Genomic DNA, 22,513 nt, shown 5'->3' with positions numbered 1-22,513 from the left:
AGCTCATCAAGAGCTTTCAGGTGACATATATAACTCAATTTTGACCGAAATGTCACTTCCGCCTCTTTGGTTCTCAGCCCTAGACATATTCCCATAAATGCTCTTCTGCACCCCTCCAAAAAAGTGCTTTAAGTGTATGGAAAACTGCTCTAACGTCATTGTTGATGTGTAGTTTTGACAAGCAGTGCAATTGTGTGTGGGCGTGGTGCCACAGTCACAAACATTCAAAAATACAGTACTGTTTGACAAAAGGATATTCCAACTGGCTCTTCAACATTCTTAACACTCACACAATTAGGCCAACATCTGCACAAAGCCATCCAAAGGAGAAGTGTTTGTTTTTGACCATTAGGATGGAATAAATCTCCCCTGTGTTTGGCTTCCATCATGTACAATAATCCCTCTTTAATATCTGTGTGGCCTGTAAGTTCTCTGACCCCAGGTGGCTTGTCTGAGCTCACTGTGTATTGAGGGAGGTGCTGATTACCTGGCCAGGCCAGGTGAGCAACCTGGTTGCCACACCCACTGTCTCTCTGTGGGTTTTGTCTGTGTGTAGCTGGTCTTTCTTGCCAGTCTTTGTTGCTTTCGCTCTGTCTCTTGATCCCCCCTCTCTCCCCCTCTTTCTCTTGTGCTCTCTCTCTCTCTCTCTCTCTCTCACACAGTCTCTCTCTCTCTTTCTTTCTCACCCAGTGAAGTAGCCGGGAGGCTGGTCATGCTGATCAGCGCTGATAAAACTGAAGCTATTTCCTGTGGCAGCGCACAGAGAGCAGGATGTCTCAATGAGGAACGCAATTCACAGCTCAAACTGAAAGAACCTAAACAGGAGTAACATAGAGGAGAATTAGGACTCTCTGAGAATTCCTTTGGACAACAACAACAAAAGACTACTTGGACCATGGAGGATGAAATGACATTTTAGAAGAAGCCCTTCTCTCTTTTTTTTTTTGTCTTTGTGTGGTGATTTCGAGCGAGAGGGTCCCCCAAGATGGCCTCACAGAACCGGGGTCAGAAGAAAACATATGTGTCCACTTTCAGCATGGACCTGAAGCCTTCTCGCTCACCACAGGTGGTGACCGTGCATGTGGGCCAAAGGTTAGAGAACGGAGTGGAGAAAAGCACATTTCTTCTGGACTACGAACAGTCCAAATCCACTACAGGTAAGAACAGGGCTTTTGTAATGGGTGTGGGGCCAGGCTGGTTAAATGGTCTCCCCCACAAACTCAATTGCATAATGCTTTGCATTGAGACACAACAATGACAGGAAGCCAATGCAGACAGATCTGCGGACACACTTGAAAGCGTTCAAATCAAAATAGGTGGTTGTCACATCCCTGAGACATTGTTAGGAGAGGAAGAGAGGAGTCCTGGTCATCATGGCCCAGATGTGGGTTCATGACACGATTGATTTGTTTGGTTGCTGTTAACACACGTACACTGTGACTCAGGCTTTTCTCAAAGCTTCACAGACAGTTCCTAGAACCATACACTCACTGTCTTCTCTTGTATTCATCTCTTGCTGTGTGTGACAGCATTGCCTGTATTAGTAAACTATTCTCAATCAAACGTTATTTATTTTCAGTCTTCTGCCTTCTGATGTGAATATAGCATGTGTATAGCATTCTGCCTTCTGGTGTGAATATAGCATGTGTAAATTGAAATGTTGAATCCTGTGTTCCATTTTGGTCAGCACCTCATCACACATCACAGTTCCCTTTTCTTAAAATGGTTGATACTGTTACTGACACTGATACTGACACAGTTTCAAATGTCTGACAACCTGTTTCTTTTTGGATGTGGTTACTTTGTTGTGCAAATCATGTGACGGTAAATAGCACAGTAACAGCTGAGGGTATCAGATACATCATCAGATGTGTCAGATGGTAGTGCTGATTAGGGTTTAAATGCTTATTTTGTGAGAGGTATGTCATTTCACCAGGATTATTTAAAAAGCTGTAAATGTTTTTATAGTCATGTCATAGCTACACATTTAGTTTTCTAAACAATTATTTTGAAAAAAGAAAGAAGAATAAATTCATACAAATATTTATTCAGTTCCATGTTCTCTGCACTCATTTCAGTAATGATCAAACTGATTGCTTCAGCAACATTATGCATGAGAAAGGCATTCAGTTGTGTTTAGTTGACACAGTCTGTTTCAAACCTCAAATCCTTTCAAGTGAGAAATATTCCCTATTTCCGTTGCTCCCAGGGACCTGTTCTCAGGGTTCTTATCTAATGACTTCCTGACATGGCCTTCGTAGTAACATGGACATGCCATTCCCTAGCATATGGATATTTTGACTGCTCGTTCCATTATGTTCCATCCTCCCTCAACAAACCCGGCTGACCAGAGTATTGACATTCCTTTTGTGTATATATTTGTCCATTTGTATATTTACTCTCGGCATTGTAAACACCAGATTCAAAACCTGAGCGTGCAGCTGAAACACATCAAACCAAGCTCCACAGACAGCCGCAGCCAGAGGTCAAACACTCTTTCAGCAGCAAGCTGGCGGCATCTTCAAAGAAGAGTCCGACCAGGGAAGAGAAGAAGAGAGGTAAAGCCTGACAGTGAGCTTCTGCATGACGTACAATACACGGCATACTCTCTGCTTTGTTGATAGCAACGGGATGAGCACCCTAACAAAGTGTAGATTTTGCATCTTGAATAAATAACTTTTATTACGCTCATGAATGATCAAGACATTTCTGTTTAGTTAGATGCTTTGGTGTTTCAAACTCAGCTCATTTGTATCTAATTAATATTTGTAGATGCCAGTAAAAGTGTCATTTCCTGAAATAAATCTGTCCAACCATTTTGCCCACCAATAACGACGTTATGCCCTCCCACCAGATGAACTCAGGTGACCTCATCACATGACCACCCTGCTTCTCTTAAGTGTAATTGACCAATCTGATTCTTTTGTTTCATTCACCTGTGTCTCCTTTCAGTCGTTAGTCCCAAGAAGAGAACCAGTGTCAGCACAGGTGAGAAATAGAGAACTACTGTGTGTGTGTGTGTGTGTGTGTGTGTTTTCTGTGAAACTTCAGAAAGAGTACATTGATCAAATCCATTGCCTGACAGGTAATCTGTGCTTTTGATGTGTATTTCTGATGTTTGTATGGTGTACCACTTTTGAAGGAAGAGATTCCCCTTCCAACTAAAGGGAAATGAGTTATGTTCATATGCCAGATAAAGAGCAGCTGGCAGAGTAATAAAATATGTTAGAACATTAAAGAACATTTCTAAAGTGGCTGAGTTAGAAGAGGGAATGAGCGGAGCAATGAAATGCAGTGTGTCTCCTGCTCAGACCCAGCAGTGAAGTTCGAGGAGGCACCAGAGCACGTGGAGGTGCGCGTGGGCGAGACGGCTCAGCTCTCCTGCTCCTACAACTCCCCAGAGCCTGTAGCCTCCTGCTGGATCCACAACAAAGACCAGGTCTGGAGACACTCACTCACTCACTCCCCTCCCAATATACTGTTCATGTGTTCTGTTACCCAGTAATGCCCCCTGAAAGAGCAATGAATGCAACTTCCTGCACATCTACAGTATGACTTAACCTGACTTTCGCCAGATCCTGTAGTTCGCTGTCTGCTTCTGGTGGAGCATGGCGGAACTACAAGGGTCTGGCGAGAGTCAGGCTAAGTATGACTGACTGTAGTAGGAGAAATGGGAAAGGGTATGACCTGAATCCAATGTGGAATGTCATTTGGTTGCCTGACAGGCTGTGGTGAGCGAGGATCGCTCCAGAGTGAAGAGTCAACAGCAGAGCAGCAGTCTGCAGATCTCGGATGTCAGGCCAGAGGACGCAGGAAGTTACACGCTCTTCGTGAGAAACCGGAGAGGCTCCACACAGCACACCATCCAGCTCAGTGTCGTAGGTGAGGCCTTAATTGGACGCTGCTCGGTAATGGCCTTTGGCCATTGTTGAAGTCAAAAGACCACAAAGGGGTATGGGAATTTGAGACGTGGGGCCAGTACAGCTCTTTCAAACGGACTAATGGCTACACTTGAAGCTAGTGGATTTGTAAATTGTTTACTTCTCCTATCCTATCTGGCCTGGAGTTATGGTGCCTGTTCACAAAGTCCTCGGTCAATGATCTGTGCTCTGTCTCTCTTTCGGTTTCTCTTCGTTCCTCCTCATTTGTGTCGTGTCCTGTCCAGACCGACCCCATCCACCAGCCTCCAGCCCCTACGTCTCCCAGCTGACCTCCAGGTCTCTGGTGCTCTCCTGGTCAGGCCCGTGCTACGACGGCGGCTCGGCTGTGACCGGCTACGTGGTCGAGCTGAGGCAGGTAGGCCCTGGGGAGCCAGGGGACTGGACCGAGCTGACGAGCCGGTGTCAGAACACTTGCTACCGGGTGCGTTCGGGCCTTGACCCTTCCGGGGAGTACCGCTTCCGTGTGAGGGCCTTCAACTCCGTGGGCGTCAGTGACCCCAGTGAGGAATCCGACTCCATCAGGATGGAAACACAAGGCAAGACCTAATAAGATTTTATTCTATAGCCCTGTTTATGTTTATTCTATAGCCCTGTTTGTAAATGCACATTCTGCACATTAGTAGCCTATTATATCAGGTTAAGTTGCATAAGCCATCATTTCATGTAACGTTATGTTAATGTTTTTCTCCTCAGATTGTCCACAAGAGGAGTCTTATGTGGATGTGGTCATTGACACCAAGCACACTGTGAAGGATCACTACAGTGTTCATGAGCGACTAGGAGTGTGAGTGCTCGTCTTTACGCATATCAGTCTGTTTGCTCACAGCCGTAACCACCTCTGTGTTTGAACATCTTCTACCAATTATTCCTTAGAGGGAAGTTTGGGCAGGTGTTCCGGCTTGTGCACAAAGAGACAGGCCGGGTAAATGCCGGAAAGTTCTACCGAGGACGTGGGTCCAGAGAGAAAGCAGCGGCCCGGAAGGAAATTGCACTGATGAACGAGCTGCACCATCCGAAACTCGTGCAGTGCCTGGGAGCTTATGACAGCCGCTCTGAGATCGTCATGGTCATGGACTAGTGAGTTGATCCTCTATCCCCACACACTATTATTTTGGATGGGAGAGGTTTAGCTTATGGAGCCGTTTGCTGTTGTTCTGATCACTCAACCTTAAATAGCTGCAGTAATTATGTTTAGTGTGTTTTGTAATGTTCAAAGCAGTCTTGGGCTTTAAGGTCAGGAACATGTATAAAAAAAACCACTGTTGCCATGACAATTGTACTGTAGTGGCTAGAATCCAGAACGGCTCAGCGTGGTTTTGATATACATGTCTGCAGTATTGCGGGTGGAGAGCTGTTTGAGCGCATCATGGATGACAGCTTTGAGTACACTGAGCCCACCAGCGTGCGCTACATGCAGCAGATCCTGGAGGGCATCCAGTACGTCCATCAGAAGAACATTGTTCACCTGGACCTCAAACCCGAGAACATTGTATGCGTCAACACCACTGGCACACTCGTAAAGATCATTGACTTTGGGCTCGCCAGCAAACTGGGTAAGGAAACACCAAAAGCCATGAGACTTTATTTACAATTTCCCTGTGTTCAGATGCACATATACTTTTATCTGTGTGGCCAAGAGAATTCACACAACTGACGGAAGAGAATAGCTTCAAGCACAGTGGGGATTCAAATTCGGTATGGAAAACTATTGTGCTACATTGTAGCTCCTGTTCATTTAATTGTGAGTCAGTGAGTGTGGCACTGATAATGGCAAGATAATCAAATCGATTCTGTTCGACAGAATTATGCATGCCGTTGCTTTGAATTTTGTATTCAAACTTTTGTTGTTTTTACATGTCAAATTGTGTAGGCATGCATGGTGCTCGTCTTGCTCATTCATTCTGACTGAGTAGTAGATAGTAGAAGCACAGATAAGATCTGCATGCTTTGTTTGCATAAACAGGAATGGGTTGGCCCCCGTCATAGCTGAAGGCTAAAGACATGAGACACATGGTAGCACTGGCTTCTTTGAAGGCATGAAAGATTCGGCACTAAAAACACCCACATAGACCATCATGGCAGTCATGTGCAGCCACCCTTCTAAGATGAAAAACACATCCTGTCATAACGTACAAAGCGCTATGCATTTACCATCACATGCTGTACTGATGAAACCATGTGCAAATCACACCTTCAGAGCCTCCTCACAGTAACAAAACTCAAGCACTCTCACACTCTGCTGCAAAGCTGTTGCCCATAGCCACAATTTCCACACTTCATTTGTGCAGCTTTTTGAATGTGAACACTCAAATGTGGAGACTTTCACCTTTTTTTTTTTGACCTAGTGCTTCTGGTAGAAAAATGCTAACTGATTTCACCACTGTGTTTGTTTGCTGCCGCTGTGGTGGTTTTCCTCCAGACCCACACAACCCACTGATGGTGATGCACGGAACCCCCGAGTTTGTGGCGCCAGAAGTGATCGGCTATGAGCCTGTGGGTCTGGCCACAGACATGTGGAGCATTGGAGTCATCTGCTATATCTTGTGAGCACCACGTCTAATACTGTTCAAAACATGCTGTTCGTTATTGAGTAAACACAAACATTGGCAGAGGCGAGCAATTTTTGATTATTTTTGGTTGTGGTGGCTTCTGGTAGGGTTCCTTCCTGAATTTACTTAATGTAGAAGAAAAGGGTCCGGCCTCTGTCTGGAGACCCACTTCCCCTCCGCAAACCCAAACAAGTCCACTAGACTACTTTACATGTTCAATTTATCTTTGCTGCCATCTGCTGTTGAAAAGAGAAAGATGTAAAAAAATAAATAAAAAAGGGGAAAAGGGCCTAAAATGCTGTTTTCGGCCTTGAATATTCTCTCCTTCCTCCAGCCCTGTATGTTATGTAATTTCCCCTCGTCCTCCAAGTCGTTTGGCCTCATATCTTTTCTCACGGACTCTTGCTAGGCTGAGTGGAGAGTCTCCGTTCCAGGGGAACAGTGATGCCGAGACACTGGCCCTGGTGACCGCAGCCCGCTGGGAGTTTGACCCCGAGAGCTTCGAGGACATCACAAACGAGGCGAAAGACTTCATTCGCTCGCTGCTCAAAAAGGACCAGAGGTCGGTGCTGTGGTCATTAGACAGCGCTAGTTCTCTCAGTCTGTGGCTGAACAGCTGTTAGAGCTGTGCTTTTTGCTAATGCGCATGTACTGTCCTTGCAGAGAGAGAATATCTTGTGAAGAAGCGCTGGCTCACCCCTGGATGGCGTCTTTCTCTACACCGGAGCCACGTGCAACCAAATCCCTCAACAAGGGCAAGATGAGAAGATTCCTGGCTAAACAAAAATGGAAGGTATGGAGAGACCTACTTCCAGCGGAGAATGAATGATTTATTTATTTAAATGAACAATTCATTGACCTCTTTCTTTAATCATTACCCATTACTAATTAAATATACATTTTTATGTTTTTACGTCTAACCACAGAAAGCTGGGAAGGCGGTGCTTGCATTGCAGAGGATGACCCTCCTTTCCAGTAAATCAGATGGACCAGACTCTCCAAACTCATCCTCTGATGGTAGGTATTAACGCATGGAATAGTACCACACCAACACAATGAGATATATAGAATCTAAACCTCTCTGTATACCTTCACATTTTGTAGATTCTCTATAAAGCCTCAGTGTGCTGAACTGGCAGTTTCAAGACTACTTAACCAACTTAGCAACAAATTACCCCGGCTGTTTAGAAAGAGCCTCTAAACAAATTCCACAAAATCAGCTGTGCCTCATACACACTACTAGCACCTAATAGCCTATCTGCTCTTTGTTCTTCCTCTAGAGCTGGTCCTGAGTCCACAGGCAGAGAAGGCCGTCCAGTCCCTGGACAAGGACCTGAGGAGCGAGCCACGCTTCCACAGCACCCTGCGCGACATGACCCAGCCCCGCGGCGCCACGGTCCGCCTTGTGTGCCACATCCAAGGTAAGCCTAACCTTACACTTGAGAGACTTTGACAAGATTTGGGAAAGATTCTTGAAAGATTGTAGTCTTTTTGAGTAAAGCTTGAATGAGGGGCATTAGTTAAAAAGACTACAATCTTTCAAGAATCTTATCTGTCAAGTGTAAGGTAGGCTGTACTTGAACAGAGAGCCAAACCGTGCAGAATCATTAAAGGCAACCATGCGCACCGCATCAGGGCAGACGTTAGCTTTTAAGCTGGAATCACATGAGCGGTCTCATGACTCGGGAGACATGAGGTTCTCTGTTGATTTGGAGGTAATCAACCCAATTACCTCAGCCAGGAGAAGGAAAGGGTAGAATTGGCATACCTGAGATTCACAAGACTGATATGCAGCAGCCTGTTCTAATTAAAGCAAGTTGAAAAATAGGGGGGGCTGTGCCTTTACTGATGTTGATGTTTTAATAATAACAGGGTACCCTGATCCGGAGGTGCTGTGGTTGCAGAATGAAGACCCGGTGGAGGAAAACGATCGGGCCCAGATCACATACGAGGAGGACGGCACCTGCGCCCTCATTCTGTCGGACGTGGAGCCGCAGGACTCTGGGGTCTACAAGTGTCGTGCAAGCAACAGCCTTGGGGAGGCGCTGTGCTCAGCTCGCCTCACGGTGGAGATGTAGTAGAGGCCTGCATGTGTGAGAAGAGCTCCTGGAGATGAGAACTGCTGATAAACTCCCCCCCCAGCAAAGCATCATCATGACTAAAATCAGTCCTCACACAGTTCAGGTTGTGGTTTAAAGTGGACCTGATGGAAGAGACACCATGAGTTGGAGTACAGTTTTTTTTTTTTTTGGTTTGTTAACTGTAAGACTGGGGATACGGCCTTATACATGGGTTAAATCCCATCACCACATGTTGCATTAGGATTTGGTGTTAGATGAAGTTGCACGTCGCACCAACACAATGAGTTATTTGATGTCCACGTTTCCACATGTCTCCCAGCTTCAAGGCACATTCATGGTTTCACAGTTACTGTTACAAATTGTCACAACTACAGATGCACCGGGAGCACTTAAATGATCTATTTTTATATAAATGAATGATCTTTGTATGTTCAGCAATAGTATATTTTCAATATTTGAGTAGACTACATTTATAAACTTAACTGCAGTGTTTTTATACGAAGTCTTACAAGTGCACTTCTGCATATTTAAACGGAACCAATAAAGAGCAGAACATTTCAAATAGAATGTCTGGTGTCTCATCAGTAATGTATAGAACTTAGGCATTTTATCGTGTTTAAAAAAACAAACAAAAAAAGTAGGCCAGGTATTTCGTATTCAGTTTAATGGAGTTTTCTCACTTTATAACGGAAGTTCTCTACCATGTACCATTCTTCAAATCATCATTGAACTAGTGCATTAATCTCTCAAAGCTTTACACATAGAAGATTATTAAAATATTCTGGAAAAAAAAAACTGACATTGGTCATCTGGAAATCTCACCAGCCTTGTCAGTGAACCATTAAAAAGAGAATTAAATTAGGACTAAAAAAAAAACTTCTGAAAAATCATGTTTTCCTTGTCTAGATGTTATGCTCTCTCTCTATCATGCCAGTCTTTATTTTTTATTTATTTTTTCAAAAATCATAGCTGACTGGGTCTTGTTTAAACCTAGTCTGTAGAGTAGGCACGTTCACACATGTGATTCTGCAAGCATCTGTAACAGCATTCTGATATGGAGAAACCAAGTTCACGCGGATCATTTTTAAGGCCTCTCTTGCTAGTGTTGCATAACAGGTCACACTTAACGTGTGCACCCCCATTCTCTCCCGGCATATTCCGTACAATCACAAACCTCCAGGAATGCAACGGCACAACGGAGCGCTTAGAACTCTGACGCGTATTGATAAGCGCACAAGGAAATGTCAAGTACTGAGTGGAGGTCTATTCTAATTCTAATTTAACGGACTAATCTTCCAGGCATCGTAGTTCAGAGATACTGAGACATTTAGAATATGATCCTGATTCACATAAGCTGAGCCACTTGGAGAGAGATACAGATATATGATGAGGCAATACTACCTATCCGAAGTAGTAGATTTCAAAACCTTTAAAAGAGCCGCTTTTGTGAACAGATGCTAGAACAGGTGAACCGTCATGTCTGTTTCTCAAATGTGCCTCATTGACAAACCATTACCGTCCATTTTGTTACATGGGTTATTGGAATATTGTCCATAATCTATAGCAAGCTATATAAGCAACTATAGTGTTTCACAGACTCACTTCAAGACGAAGTAACTGTATGGGGAATAAACATGTAAACAATTTAAAAACTGGGTAGAGCAGGAAAGGATCAATTCTCTGCCTATGTATAAAACATGGACCGTTCTGATTTTTCGTTTTCTTTTCCCCCTCATCTGAAAAACAAAAACCCCAGTCAGGATTACAAACTGTCCAGTCTGTGTGCACTGGTGTGCTTCATTTAGGAACAGAACAGATCGGCCCTCCTCCCTGGTAATGGTTTAAAGATGATGTCGATGTCGGGTGAGATGTCCACTGTGTTCACCGGGGGCTCCCGCCTGTGTTCGTCTTGCCCTCTATGAAAGGCTGTTTCCAACGTTATCAGATATTTGGCTGTGGTTAAAAAACAAGTGTCTGTCTATGCGCACACTTTTGGGATCCACCCGTGTTTCTTGACCAGTTGGTGTGGCCTTTTTCCAGTATTTCAAAATGTGTGTGTGTGTATGTGTGTGTGCGTGTGTACATGTGCACTTATGCATCTAGTCGACAGCAGCTGGACATTACTGTTCTTATGAGGACAGGCCGGCCTCCTGCAGTCTCTGGTTGATTCGTTGCTGCAGCAGGTTCCAAGCTTTCTGTACCTGGAAATACACATACCAAGAAAGGTGTAACCATAGGACACAGGCTGTATGTGCAGCATAGGTTTAGCAAGGAATGGGATTTAAAAAAAAAAACTTAAAAAAAGAATGTCAGCAACTGTAGGATGACAGAAAAATGTGCAGTGGTCTCTTATTTTTTTACAGAGCTGTATATATTTTGGGTTTTGGGTTTTTCAGTGAAGAGACCGACAGGAAGCAAGTGGGGAGAGACACACACACACACACACACTATTTACGCTGCAGTGGCGGGCCATTACAATTAATTACTAGTTCTAAATGGATGGTTGCTTTGCCCAAAGGCCATAATAGCCTGAATAATGAATTAGCAAGAATGTGTGTGTGTGTGAGAAAGAGAGAGAGAGACATATTCACCTGTTTCTGAGTCTGGTGTGGCTCCCATAGGGTGCACAGCACCACGTTGGCATGCTGCACCTGCTTAGCGCTGGACCACTGAGACTGCAGCCTCCGCACAGCATCCTCCTCGCTCACCCCGTCCCGCTCCACAATTCGCCGCACCGCCTGACACAGAGAGGGGGAAGAGGAAGAGCGAGATGTTATATCCTCATAGGAGTGACCAATTGTGGTGTTGTCGGGAATGTAACGAGGGGAAGAGAGAGGGAAAAGTTCTGTTGTTCAAGCAGCTGGAGTACCTCTTCCTCTGGAATGGTGGCGACCCAGACTTCGTGCACCAGAGTCTCCCAGCCAGCTTCCAGCAGCACTGCTGCATCCACTACACACACGCGTTTGCCTGTAGTAAAAAGTGCGCACACACACGCGCACACACACACACTTTTAAATATCTGAAGTTCCCCAAGTATACGGGATACAGGTGACTGATAGAAAGCTGACACATGCATATCCACTGACCTATTAATAGCCATCTTAATTTGAATAAGCCAAATGACAGGAATTTTACTTTACCTTCTTCTTTGGCCTGCTGTATTCGTTTCTTAACCAGCAATGCAATTTCTGGCCACACTATATCAGTCAAAGCTTTTAACCTTTCCTGCAACACAAACAATACATTTGTCAGCGTCCTTTTCATAAAACATTCAAAATCTAAACCAGACAAAAATTCAACAACAGAACGAAGACAGCTCAGTACCGGATTTCCAAACACCTTCCTGCCCAACATCCGTCTGTTTATGGTCTTATCCTCATTCAGTATATCTGAAAAAGAGTGTCCAACTTTAATTAAGAAATGGCATGAGTGTATGTGGTATTCCTTGAACAATTCAAATAACATGCATAAGACCCTGGCTGTGTCCCAAACCACATACTTCTATTAGTACACTGAGCGCTTACGTGCAACGTGCGTTGCGCCCACTTTTCGATGACTAGTATTGTCCCAACATCTGCACTATACACTTAAACTAAGCATTCGAAGTGTGCACGTAGGCGGTTTGAGACACAGCCCCAGCCTGACTTAGACATTGAGAAAATGGTCAACTGTGACAACTCTCCGGGAGGCTGGCTGGCTGACCTGTCCCAAACTCCTGCACCACCTTCTGGTAGGCGACGGCCCCGGGCAGGTACGTCTCGTGGCCCAGCTGGTCGCTGTCGATGCGGGCCGCTCCCAGGGCCTCCAGGCGGCGCGCGATGGAACTCTTCCCGCTCCCGCTGCCCCCCGTAAGGCCGATCACGTACGGGATGAGGGGGACGTCCGACCGAGGCTGGTGAGAAGCAGGTTTGGAGAAATAAACACACAACTTAGTCTTATTTATATAACATACTGGTGTTGTAAACCTACTGTAATGCTGGGTTGTCCTGAAATACTCTGCAAGTCTCTCAGTCATTCTCTTGTACCTTCTCTCGTGTTTTCTTTTAGCATCTCTATTTCATTTCTATTCACCTATTTGCAGATGATACTAACAAATGCAGATCTTGCGTCACAAATACGGAGCCAACCCAAGCGCATCAACCCATACCTTGGGTGGGCTGAGAAGGGTACCCAGCAGTCGCGAGCGGAGACTGGACGAGCTGATCTTCTCCTCCTCGATCTCCGTGTGATGGGCGTCCTTAATCAGCTGGATCTCGTACAGCACCAGCTCTGGAAGGCCCTGAGGGGAAACACAGACGTGTACTGTTACGGTTAGGTGTCAGAGATTTTTTTCATTAAAGGCCCGAAAGTCAGTCATGAGCAAAGTGCAGTCCTTTAAATACAGATTATTTTGACCCTTAAACCGACAAACACTAACATGCAAAGATTAACTCTGAACTGGAGATCTGGTGAGCCATTTACAACGTCCATCCTAAACAGAGGTAACTGCAAGCTTACCCTGAGAAAGGAACAAAGATTGACCCTCTAAAAAACTCTGTGACTGCCTTAAAGCACAGAGCAATTTGATAATCCTAAATAAAGTCAGTAAAACAATGTCAAAACAGGGTCATATCCTCTTTCATAAGAGCAAAACTGGAAAGGCAAAGTGCCAAACTGGAAAGACAAAGTGCCAAACTAGAAAGGCAAAGTGCCAAACTGGAAAGGCAAACCCACATTTTCCAGCCTTCTTTTGTTCACTGCTTCGCCGCCCCTCCGCGTCTCCTCGCTGACCACAATGCACTGCAGCTGGGGGTCAGTGATGGAGGGGCCGAAGGGGTCAAAGAGAGGCACGATCTCGTACTGCAGCGAGGGCTTCACGTCCCTCAGGAACTCCTCCAGCCTCTGCACACGCTGGGGGTACGGCTCGATCAACTCCTTTAACACCTTATCTACACGACGAGAGAGAGAGAGAACAACAAAGACAAAACAATCAGCTACTGTAGATATAGAGCGAGGAAACAAGGAAGGAGAGAGGTAGATAATACGCCATAGGCAAGAAAATGATAGAAAAACAAACACTCAGCCAAACAAAAAGTCAAGGCAATTAAAGTATTAGTTTCAACCGTTTCACCACATGAAACCGTGTGGAAACCGTTTCACCACAAGAAAGACTAGTTCAAACTGGTTTCTGTCTGCTCAGACTGGCAAAAGTGTACTGCAATACATCCCAGTAGGAAAACAACTCACAATATACAGAACAATGTGAAACACACGGTCGGCACGAGCTGCATTCCTAGAGATACTCTAACACAGGGTCGCGTGAGGGACACACTCACTCTTTAGTAACTCTTTATCCGACACGCCAATGAGGAAGCGCTTGTTGGCGAGGAGGCACGAGACGTTCAACAGGGTCTTGTGGGCCACGTGAAGCCGGTCGAACGTTCCCCCGAGCACCACGTCGCTGTACGTTTCTATGGGCTCAGACTGGCCCCTGCTCTTCACCTTCTCCTCCTCGGTGTCCTTGGTCACCTCTCCTCCGCTCTCCTCTCCCTCGCTCCTCTCCAGGACCTGCAGCCGTGGGTGCAGCAGCACGGAGTTGAGGCCGGGGTTGCACACGTAGCAGTGGCCGGCGTACCTCTGCAGGCACTGGGCCACCAGGGTCGACTGGCCGGGGTCCTGCAGGGCGTAGTCCGTCAGCACCACCTCCGGGGAGTGGGAGAGGGACTGCGGCGAGGGGAAGGGGTTCGCCCCTCCATTCGAGCCCAGACCGGCCACGTTGTTGGGCTGGGCTCGCACGTTCGTAAGCAGCACCCGGACGTCCAGGTGGCCGCAGACGTCAGCGGCATTGCTGTAGAGGCGGGATATGAGACTAGAGAGGTCCACCACAGGTGGGATGTACACAGGCCGAGCCTGGCCGGAGACACCCAGGTTCAGGTCTGGGTGGAGGTGCACGTAGAGAGTCCGCTCCACCACCTGGGCGGCAGAGCTCAGGACTGGCGCGATGCGCAAGGGGAGGGTGTGAAGGGGAGATGTGAGGACTAGTATCCCAGTGCTGAACATCGACATGGTCACCAGCACAATGGTCTCAGCAGCTGCACTCACAGCATCTGTCAGGGAAAAAATAACATTGCATCACATATTATCTATTGACTAAACTCTAACGTACCCTACGCAACAGCATGCTTCCTTGCATGGTCTCATTACTTCGGACAAAGTACAGAACACAAGACACAATGCTAGAAACAAGAGGAACATTCCAAATTCATAGCACGCTTGAAATTCTGAGTTGACTTCAATAGATTATCACAGAAATGTCAGCTAACGGCAACTGTTCAACTTGTCCAAAGTGTAGGCTATCTGCAAGTTACAGGTCACTTAGCCATTTAAAGTTTGAGTTACGTTTACGCTTCTCAGCGTTAGATAGTTGCTGTTTTTTCAGACAGTTACTGAACATCTTAGCGTTATAATCACCTCATTAAATCGACAACGGGAAAGACATTTTGTATATAATGTGGCAAACCTTCCTTTATGGGGTGACACTAGCTAATAACCTTGCCAAATAAAATAGCCTTCTGAGCTAAGAACTGCCGTTCCACCACCACCACCAGGAATGGCAACTTAGCTACCTAGCCAACCTGCTAGCCTCTTAGCCGCAGATTCATTGACAGTAAAAAAAAAGAATGGCAAACGGAATAGAGGTATAGACAATGTACACATTACCATGATGTCGACAGCCGGCAGAATTCTGCAGTGTTTCCGCGAAACGTCCTACCCCACGTAATACGTATCCTACATTACTAACTAGTGTTTACAAAGTTAGCTAACTCTCATTTGGGTTTCCTTCCGAGTGGCTCCAGAGGTGGCTCCATGACCTAGTAGACCACGTGATTCCGTATCCAACGTTTATTGGACATGTCGACAATTACATTCTGTGCCATGTAGGGAAATGTAGTCCCAAGTAGGACAAAAATCATGAAACAATAAGCATTCATAAAAGCAAACGAGAAAAATGAATAATCGTATTATCACTACAATGGTCAGGGCAGTCATTAGTGGGATGTCAAGTAGGGATAATCCTAACTGGTAGCCTAAGTGCAATGGCAATTACCTAATGTAGGCCTATACCATGTCACTTCAAGCCATGGGCTGCTGACCAAATATCTGTGAGCAATGATAAACAAAACTCACCTTCCCGACCAATGCAGACTGCATCTATAAGAAAGCAAGACAACAACTCTCTTGTCTGGAACCTGAGGACCTGGCCAAGAATATTGGGAACCAAAACTCATTATTTTGTGCCCTTTAACTCCGAACAGGGACAACTAAACATTGATAAAACATTAGTGGTTTTCACTATTGCTAGATTTCTGACAAACAATTGTGTATTTCTATGGAAAATTTTTTAGCTTCTCCTAAAATGCACAGATTCATTTTAGCATGACATTAAAGAACATGCTGCACTGGTCTAAAGAAATGGTTGATAAAGAGATTAGGCAACCCATCAGATGTCGCTAGGTCTACAAAGCAAGAAGGCAGTAACTGCGTTTTTGATCAATTTTTTTTAATTATAATTTTCATGACATTCAACTTGTTATTTTTGGTAAATATCAATATTAATAAGTTAATGTAATGTAACAAAACCTCCACATGTACAATAATTCACCTACAACTACTTAGGCTGGACAGCAGGATAACTTTAAGGTAATTTTTTCAGTTTTTTTCAGTTGTCAGTTACTGCCTTTTTGCTTTGTAGGGCAGTATTGTTCAGGCTGTATGAGGAGAAGTTGACGTTAAACTCATGATCAAATTGGGTGTGCTGTGGTTGCATTACACACAAAGCAAACAGGCATGAACAGTATGAAAAGTATGGCTTTATTCGACAGAATATAAAAATAGCATTTTGTTCTGAATTCCTATTCATATTCACATTGAAATACTTTGTAAACCTATCCCTTTTTGACTGGTCAGTAATTAAGGTTGAGAAATTGTACAGGGTCAAAAAGACAGACAGACACAGACACTCGACTAGCCAATGAATGGCTTCATAATTTATATGACCCAGTCAGATCTAAGTAAACCACTGAGAAAAACATTTTAAAGTTATGTCACAACATCAGTTTTTACAGGATGTAAACAATTGCATACAAAACAATTGGACAAAAACATCACTACTCTTCCTCGCCATTATTTTGATCCGCAGACCATGGTCCATTTTCCCAAACTTGGCGATTTTTTTGCAATGTAAATCACTGTACATTTGAAGTAAAAACTAACATGATTGTCGTTTTACTCCCATAGTGCTATGCATTCAGGCAGCAATGGACAACAATTCTTTAGAATTAATTATTTAAAATCTGTCTAAAATCCGTATTTACAGTCTTGAGCTATACAGTACTGTACATTTTCATGGTACTGCAGTTCGAATAAAAAAACGTATCATTCTCCTGAATTAAAATGATTTAACCTCTGCAGGTCCAATCTGATCTTCAGAGACATTCTTTAAGCTGTACAAGGAGGTTCCATCCCATGTTAAAGAAATAAAAACAGATTTAGCCATGTTTACCATGTCTACTTAGGAAACACAATGAATGAAGTGAGGTTTAGCCCTAATGTAACACATACTGAAGGCATCTGAGGTGCTGAATTTTTTCCACCGTCTATAATAGCAGCAGGATAAAAACAGGCAAAGATGTCTACCAGACATTGGTGTATACAGCTAAAATGTCACCATATTAAAGTGGGAGCTCATTCCAACCAATATGTGTGAAAGGTTTTAGCTATTCAAGGCCACATGTTATCAGACAACACTGAAAGTTTACCCACTTTAACACTGTCCATGTCCATCTTGTCAATCTGACTACAGATAGTTGAAATTTCCCCAAAGTGGAAGAAAAAATATCTATACATTTTGTAGCAAAAAAATCCATCGGAATATGTCCATCGTGTTTTATATTCCTTAAGAAGTTATGGTCATTGGAGGTGGAATTTGTTACTGAGGACTCTATAGTTGGGTGGTTCATGTCAACGTCTTAAGTGCTTGAGGGTAGTATTTCAGGAAGATTCTCCTTGCAATCTCATAGGTATTGCCAATTGGTTTGGAGGGGTACTTCCGTTCATTATAAACAAATCCTTTCTCCACCTGAAAAACTTCCTGGTTGAAGGCGTCTTGTCTGAAGGGTCTTCCTCGGTCCAAACATTCCACCAGTGTATTGACAAACAGGCCCCATCTCTGGGAGTAGTAATCCTCCATGAGTCCACCCCACTCCTTGTTGGCATAGTCCAGGATGTTACCCTCGGGTCCCCATAGTGTGACCTGGTTCCTGGCATTGAAGTCATACAGCTGAGCCTCTCTCTCATTTAATCCCATCGATCGTGCATTCTCGAGCCACAACCCGAGTAGGAAGTGGATGTCGCTGGACAGGAGGCGGTCAAGCTCGGGCAGCAGGTCATACACGAGAACGCCACCCGCGGTCAAAAGCTCCGGAAGCTTCTGTGACTGAAAGGCGTCGCGGATCTCTCGGTAGAACTCTGTGGTGAGCCGCTGGAGAGCCTGTCGCGTGATGTCCACCAGGTCGTAACGGAAGGTCTGCGTGTCCATCAGCGTCGGAGCCGCCTCGAAGAGCAGCCGCCACGCCTCGTAGAGGTGGGCGGGCCTGTACCACACGTCCGTCACCATGCGCAGCGATGGCCGTCGCACCAGCGGGCTGTGGTTGTGGTTCTTGTACCCTGCCAGGGTGCAGTTGTATACGCTCCGGAAGAGCAGCCGCCAAGCAGCCCCCAAACCCTCGTCCATGCTGCCGTAGCGACGGGCGGCGTACAGGGACACCCACTTGAGCAGGTTGACGGGCTCCTTGCGCCAGGCGAGCTCGCTCATCAGCTCGTACACCACGGGATTCTGCTCGATGCCCTCTGGGGCCATGCCCAGTCCCACCAGCGAGGAGTTGGGGAAGCGCAGGGCCTCGAACGGGCCCATGTTGACCTGCTCCACCGTGCCGAACATGCCGCTGTTCCCACCAAAGTTGTGCAGCATGCACCAAATGAAGGGCTGGCCATAAAAGGACTGTGTGAAGGAGAAGGCTGGCATGGACTCAGCAAACAGGTCCAGCACAATCATTCTCCCAAGCGGGACACCGTGCAGCAGCGCTTTGACCTGGGCCGGTCTCCAAAACGCTGTGTCAGAAACAAACAACCAGCCTTGCATCAGCCAGACTGCCTGTGGGTCCACTGCAGAGAGGAGAGAGCAGGAGAGAGAGAGAGAGAGAGAGAGAGAGAGAGAGAGAGAGAATCACAATGTCTGTGAAGCTGTTTGTGTTCTAAAACAAGCTGGAGTGTGATCAGCCCTGGCAATCACTCTCAGACATGTCAGGCAAGGCTACAGCAGAAACAGGAGAACAATTATGACATGATGACATCAGGAGGCTAACCAAAATAAATAAGGATACAGCAACAGAGCCAGCACCTACGAACACGTGTTGGCATAGTGTTTTAGCCAACCTTGCATCACCCCTGACTGGATTGAAATGAATAACAGATTACTTGTGACTAATAGGAAGTTGTGAATATAAAGTTCAGACAAGTCCCACTAACATTGTGGGAACGCTTCAGGGACTGCAATTGTATTGTCATATCAAGCCAAATTATATGAGCTGCAAGTTGCAAGTGAGTTATTTTACAGTACAACAAACTAGAGGACCTGATTAGAGCTATTAAAATCATGTGTCTACCTACAGTACAGTATAGGCTATCATTATTACCTGAGGTCATTGTGGTGAAGACTGCATGACTGACAGAGGACAGGTAGGCTGGGTCAGATGAAGAGGGTGTCATTTCATTAAAGGTGTCTGCACTGTAGATGTGGTCCGTCCCAAACTGCTCCATCATCTGGGTCAGGAAAAGCCCCCCGATCCGTTGGAACAGGGGGTCCCGGGGATCGAGCAGGTAGGCACAGGAGTAGGTGCAGTTGAAATGGCTCCATGGGTTCAGCTTAGTCACATTTGATCTTGGGTACAGCCTGCAGAAAAGTCAGCTTACATCAGGCCTACAGTACTACAGTTATACTATAACCATTCATGAGCAGTTGGTAATTTAACAGGAAGGTGCTAAACTTTCTTGCACATCCGTTCCCATCTGGGGAATTTAAGTATTACCTGGTGATTCCTGGGGGCACAATCCCAGAGAAGGCTGGCAAAACGGGCATCATTCCCAGAGCCCTCATTCGCTCCAAAATTTTAAACTGCTCAAATGATGGGGGTATAAACAAACATAGATGTGGATCAGATTGAGTTGATAATCTTACATCACTTCAAGCATAAATTCACGCTTTAGATTAAGTTTATAATCTTACATCACTTCAAGTAGAAGTTCAAGTTATAGAGGACAAATTATTTTCTCAAAGAAACATCTAAAAGTGGAGTGTGTCAAACCTGCAGGTGAAGCTGCTTGACGTGCCAAGACTGGGGCAGTGGGCCACCCCATTGGAATAGGTTCCCCATGCGATTCCAGGCCAGGAATGCAGGACCGGTGAAAAACTGGTCCACCTCAGTCTGGTTCAGACCAAGGGATAGGTACACCTGACACATAAGGTCAAAGCGGTCAGATTTGAGAGAGTGGTCTGCAAATTAAGTCTAATGTATTCATGAACAATTGGCCCTGGTTGGGAAATGCAGGATAACTATAAAGAAGACTTTGGCAACATTTTAGAGCCGTTACCTCTTGCCACAAGGCTTCTTGTCCAGTAAAAGCCAAAGGCAAGTTAATGCCATTGAGTACCATCCAGTCAATCTCCCGCTGCCATCGTGGCCAATCCCACCACACGCTTGAGTAGCTCTGTGTGCACACATTCTGATAGTACCTAAATCTAGGAACAACGGGAAAAACAACAAAATCAGATTCCTCGGGCGATGACTGTGGTATCTAATTTCACTTCTCAGGTAAAGCAAACCATTTGAGGATATCATTTTGCTCTGTCAACAAGGTAGTGTTTTAAGAACGCTCATTTCAGATTTCACTGTTCTTTGTAATGCGCATTAGGCTGCGTGGTGGAGAGCGTACCACTGCTCCAGACTGCAATTAATGCAGGGAAGCGCAGACAAGCTAAACGTAATGACAGACCGTTGGGTCAATCTGGGTTGAGTAACTACAAGTGTCCCAGGCGCTTCGAGCGAACTATGTCTGAACGGAACACAAACAATGCGCCATTTTCACGGCCCACCACTCCAACAAAACAAGGATTTTGAGTCTGTTTTGCCCCTCGCTATAGAGTAACACTCATCACGATGCTACAAATAACAGGCGATGGTTTGGCATGGAGCCTGACCGGCACAGTTCAAGGATCAAAGTGGAATTCAAAAACAAATATTGCAAAGCTGGCTAGAAGCCAGTGACTATAACATTTGATGTTAAATGTATGTGAAATATAAATATTTCTATAATCGTTGCGCACATTTCAGCCTGTTACAATATTATAACAATATTATAACTCGGCCCTGATTTGCCTATGTTACCTTAAAACATCCCAACAACAGACGACAGTAGCAATAACTTGACTGTCACCAAAATAAGTGTGTAACCATCAACCCAAGTGAATAATCGATTAAGTATCATAACCAGGCTACCATCTGCCTAGTTTAATTGACCATTTCTTGGCTATCATAGTGGGATGTACTGCACAACCATGGCATGCCCGCATAGCATGCATAGCTTGCTGCCTGCAGTGACAACTATATTTTCATTGATGGCATGTAACAATGTGTGCAGGCATGCGTAATACTACTTCAAAGTTGGCTACTGTTGCGTTTCAGTGTGCCATTGAAGACGGGTTGATGGAAGACTGATTTAGCACAACCCTAACTCCAATTACCAGGTTTTTAAATGTATAGTTCCTTCAGACCACTATGTTCTCTGTTTCAAATAGCCTTCACAGTGGCAAGGAATGTCTTATTAGCATTTCAATGCAAAGACAGAATAAGTTTGACTGGTTTCCCACAACAAAAATAAACCAGGAAATGCCTTGACCAAAATGCACTTACCTGTGTTGAGTGCTGATACGCAGAACACCAGTGAGAGTAGGAAGGGGACGTGGGACGTTCAACTGATTACCTGACCAAGATATGTGACAGTTACAGAAATACTTCAAATAATTATATATCCCAGTGGCCACCGCTACCCCAGTGTTTCCAATGGCTACGATCTTGTTGTTTTTCGATGATCGAAGTTCACAAACGTCCAGCGTGTCGTTGGAAAACGTTCTGTTGACGGACACAATGAATTCTCTCGATCTGCCACCAAGAATACGTTTAAGGAGTTCAACCACAGCCTTTGCCTGCGTCTTATCCGAGGCTTGGGGTTTGAGACTGGAGAAAGTATGAAATGCAGAATCGCCAGGATAAAGAAGTGACGCGAGACCCAGAAGGATCAAAGGAGCAAAGCATACACCATGAATTTTCATTTTGTTATCTCTATTTTAGGAAATGCACATTAAAACAGTTTGCAAAACAAAAATACCACTTTTGCAGAGAGAAGTACGATAGATCCGTGCAGGGAAACAGGAAGCATCTCGTGAGTTCTAAGATAAACATCCAATCAGACTGCGCCTTCCCACACAGCCCTTTCAGGCTGAACCAATAGAAAGTGCATCAAACGAAGTAGTATCAGTTGCTCACATGATTTCATTCTGAGTGAGTGAGAGTCCAATTAGTGTAATTTGGACTAACTACACCTTGACAGAGCGCTTCTCAGCACCGGCAGACCTTTCTGTGCTAACGCCTAGGTTCGTGACAGACTTCTTTCTAGACGGGAACCTTTTCTAATGCACTACAAAATAATAATGGTAATGAATAACTTGGGGCCAAATATTATGTGAATAAAATAGGCCCTCGTAGTCGAGTCTACATAACCGATCTACCACCGTGTACTTAATACGTAGGCTGTAGCCATTAAAGCAGAGTTTAGACATTTACGCAGT

The 22,513-nt window shown here is 45.0% G+C and overlaps 3 protein-coding genes across 4 annotated transcripts; 1 reads left to right on the top strand and 2 right to left on the bottom strand.

Annotated features, from left to right (window-relative positions):
• Positions 1-755: 755 nt before the first annotated feature.
• Positions 756-9,138, top strand: LOC134069657 (myosin light chain kinase, smooth muscle-like). Its single transcript, XM_062525678.1, has 15 exons — positions 756-1,157; positions 2,421-2,558; positions 2,953-2,988; positions 3,312-3,439; positions 3,726-3,882; positions 4,166-4,477; positions 4,635-4,725; positions 4,815-5,018; positions 5,277-5,494; positions 6,361-6,484; positions 6,900-7,052; positions 7,154-7,283; positions 7,417-7,507; positions 7,771-7,911; positions 8,363-9,138. The coding sequence occupies exons 1-15, from the start codon at positions 986-988 to the stop codon at positions 8,566-8,568; spliced, it is 2,301 nt and encodes a 766-aa protein (XP_062381662.1). The 5' UTR covers positions 756-985; the 3' UTR covers positions 8,569-9,138.
• Positions 9,139-9,218: 80 nt separating this feature from the next.
• On the bottom strand, positions 9,219-15,411 carry coasy (CoA synthase). Its single transcript, XM_062525681.1, has 10 exons — positions 15,271-15,411; positions 13,887-14,657; positions 13,285-13,499; positions 12,719-12,850; positions 12,274-12,463; positions 11,896-11,960; positions 11,712-11,796; positions 11,441-11,538; positions 11,163-11,309; positions 9,219-10,772 (listed from the first exon to the last, which is right to left on the bottom strand). The coding sequence occupies exons 2-10, from the start codon at positions 14,614-14,616 to the stop codon at positions 10,701-10,703; spliced, it is 1,734 nt and encodes a 577-aa protein (XP_062381665.1). The 5' UTR covers positions 14,617-14,657; positions 15,271-15,411; the 3' UTR covers positions 9,219-10,700.
• Positions 15,412-16,407: 996 nt separating this feature from the next.
• naglu (N-acetylglucosaminidase, alpha) lies at positions 16,408-22,096 on the bottom strand. 2 transcript variants are annotated; one of them, XM_062526554.1, is made up of 6 exons: positions 21,579-22,096; positions 20,260-20,407; positions 19,974-20,120; positions 19,698-19,783; positions 19,305-19,561; positions 16,408-18,774 (listed from the first exon to the last, which is right to left on the bottom strand). In XM_062526554.1, exons 1-6 carry the CDS (start codon positions 21,995-21,997, stop codon positions 17,567-17,569), a joined length of 2,265 nt encoding a protein of 754 aa, XP_062382538.1. In that variant the 5' UTR covers positions 21,998-22,096; the 3' UTR covers positions 16,408-17,566. The 2 variants fall into 2 exon arrangements, with proteins under 2 accessions (XP_062382538.1, XP_062382539.1); XM_062526555.1 differs by lacking the exon at positions 21,579-22,096 and adding an exon at positions 20,602-20,903.
• Positions 22,097-22,513: the final 417 nt, after the last annotated feature.

The sequence above is a fragment of the Sardina pilchardus genome, chromosome 22 (assembly GCF_963854185.1).
Source record: "Sardina pilchardus chromosome 22, fSarPil1.1, whole genome shotgun sequence".
Lineage (NCBI taxonomy): Eukaryota > Metazoa > Chordata > Actinopteri > Clupeiformes > Clupeidae > Sardina > Sardina pilchardus.
Note: the sequence above shows the minus strand (reverse complement) of the source record. Positions and strands in the feature narration are given on the sequence as shown.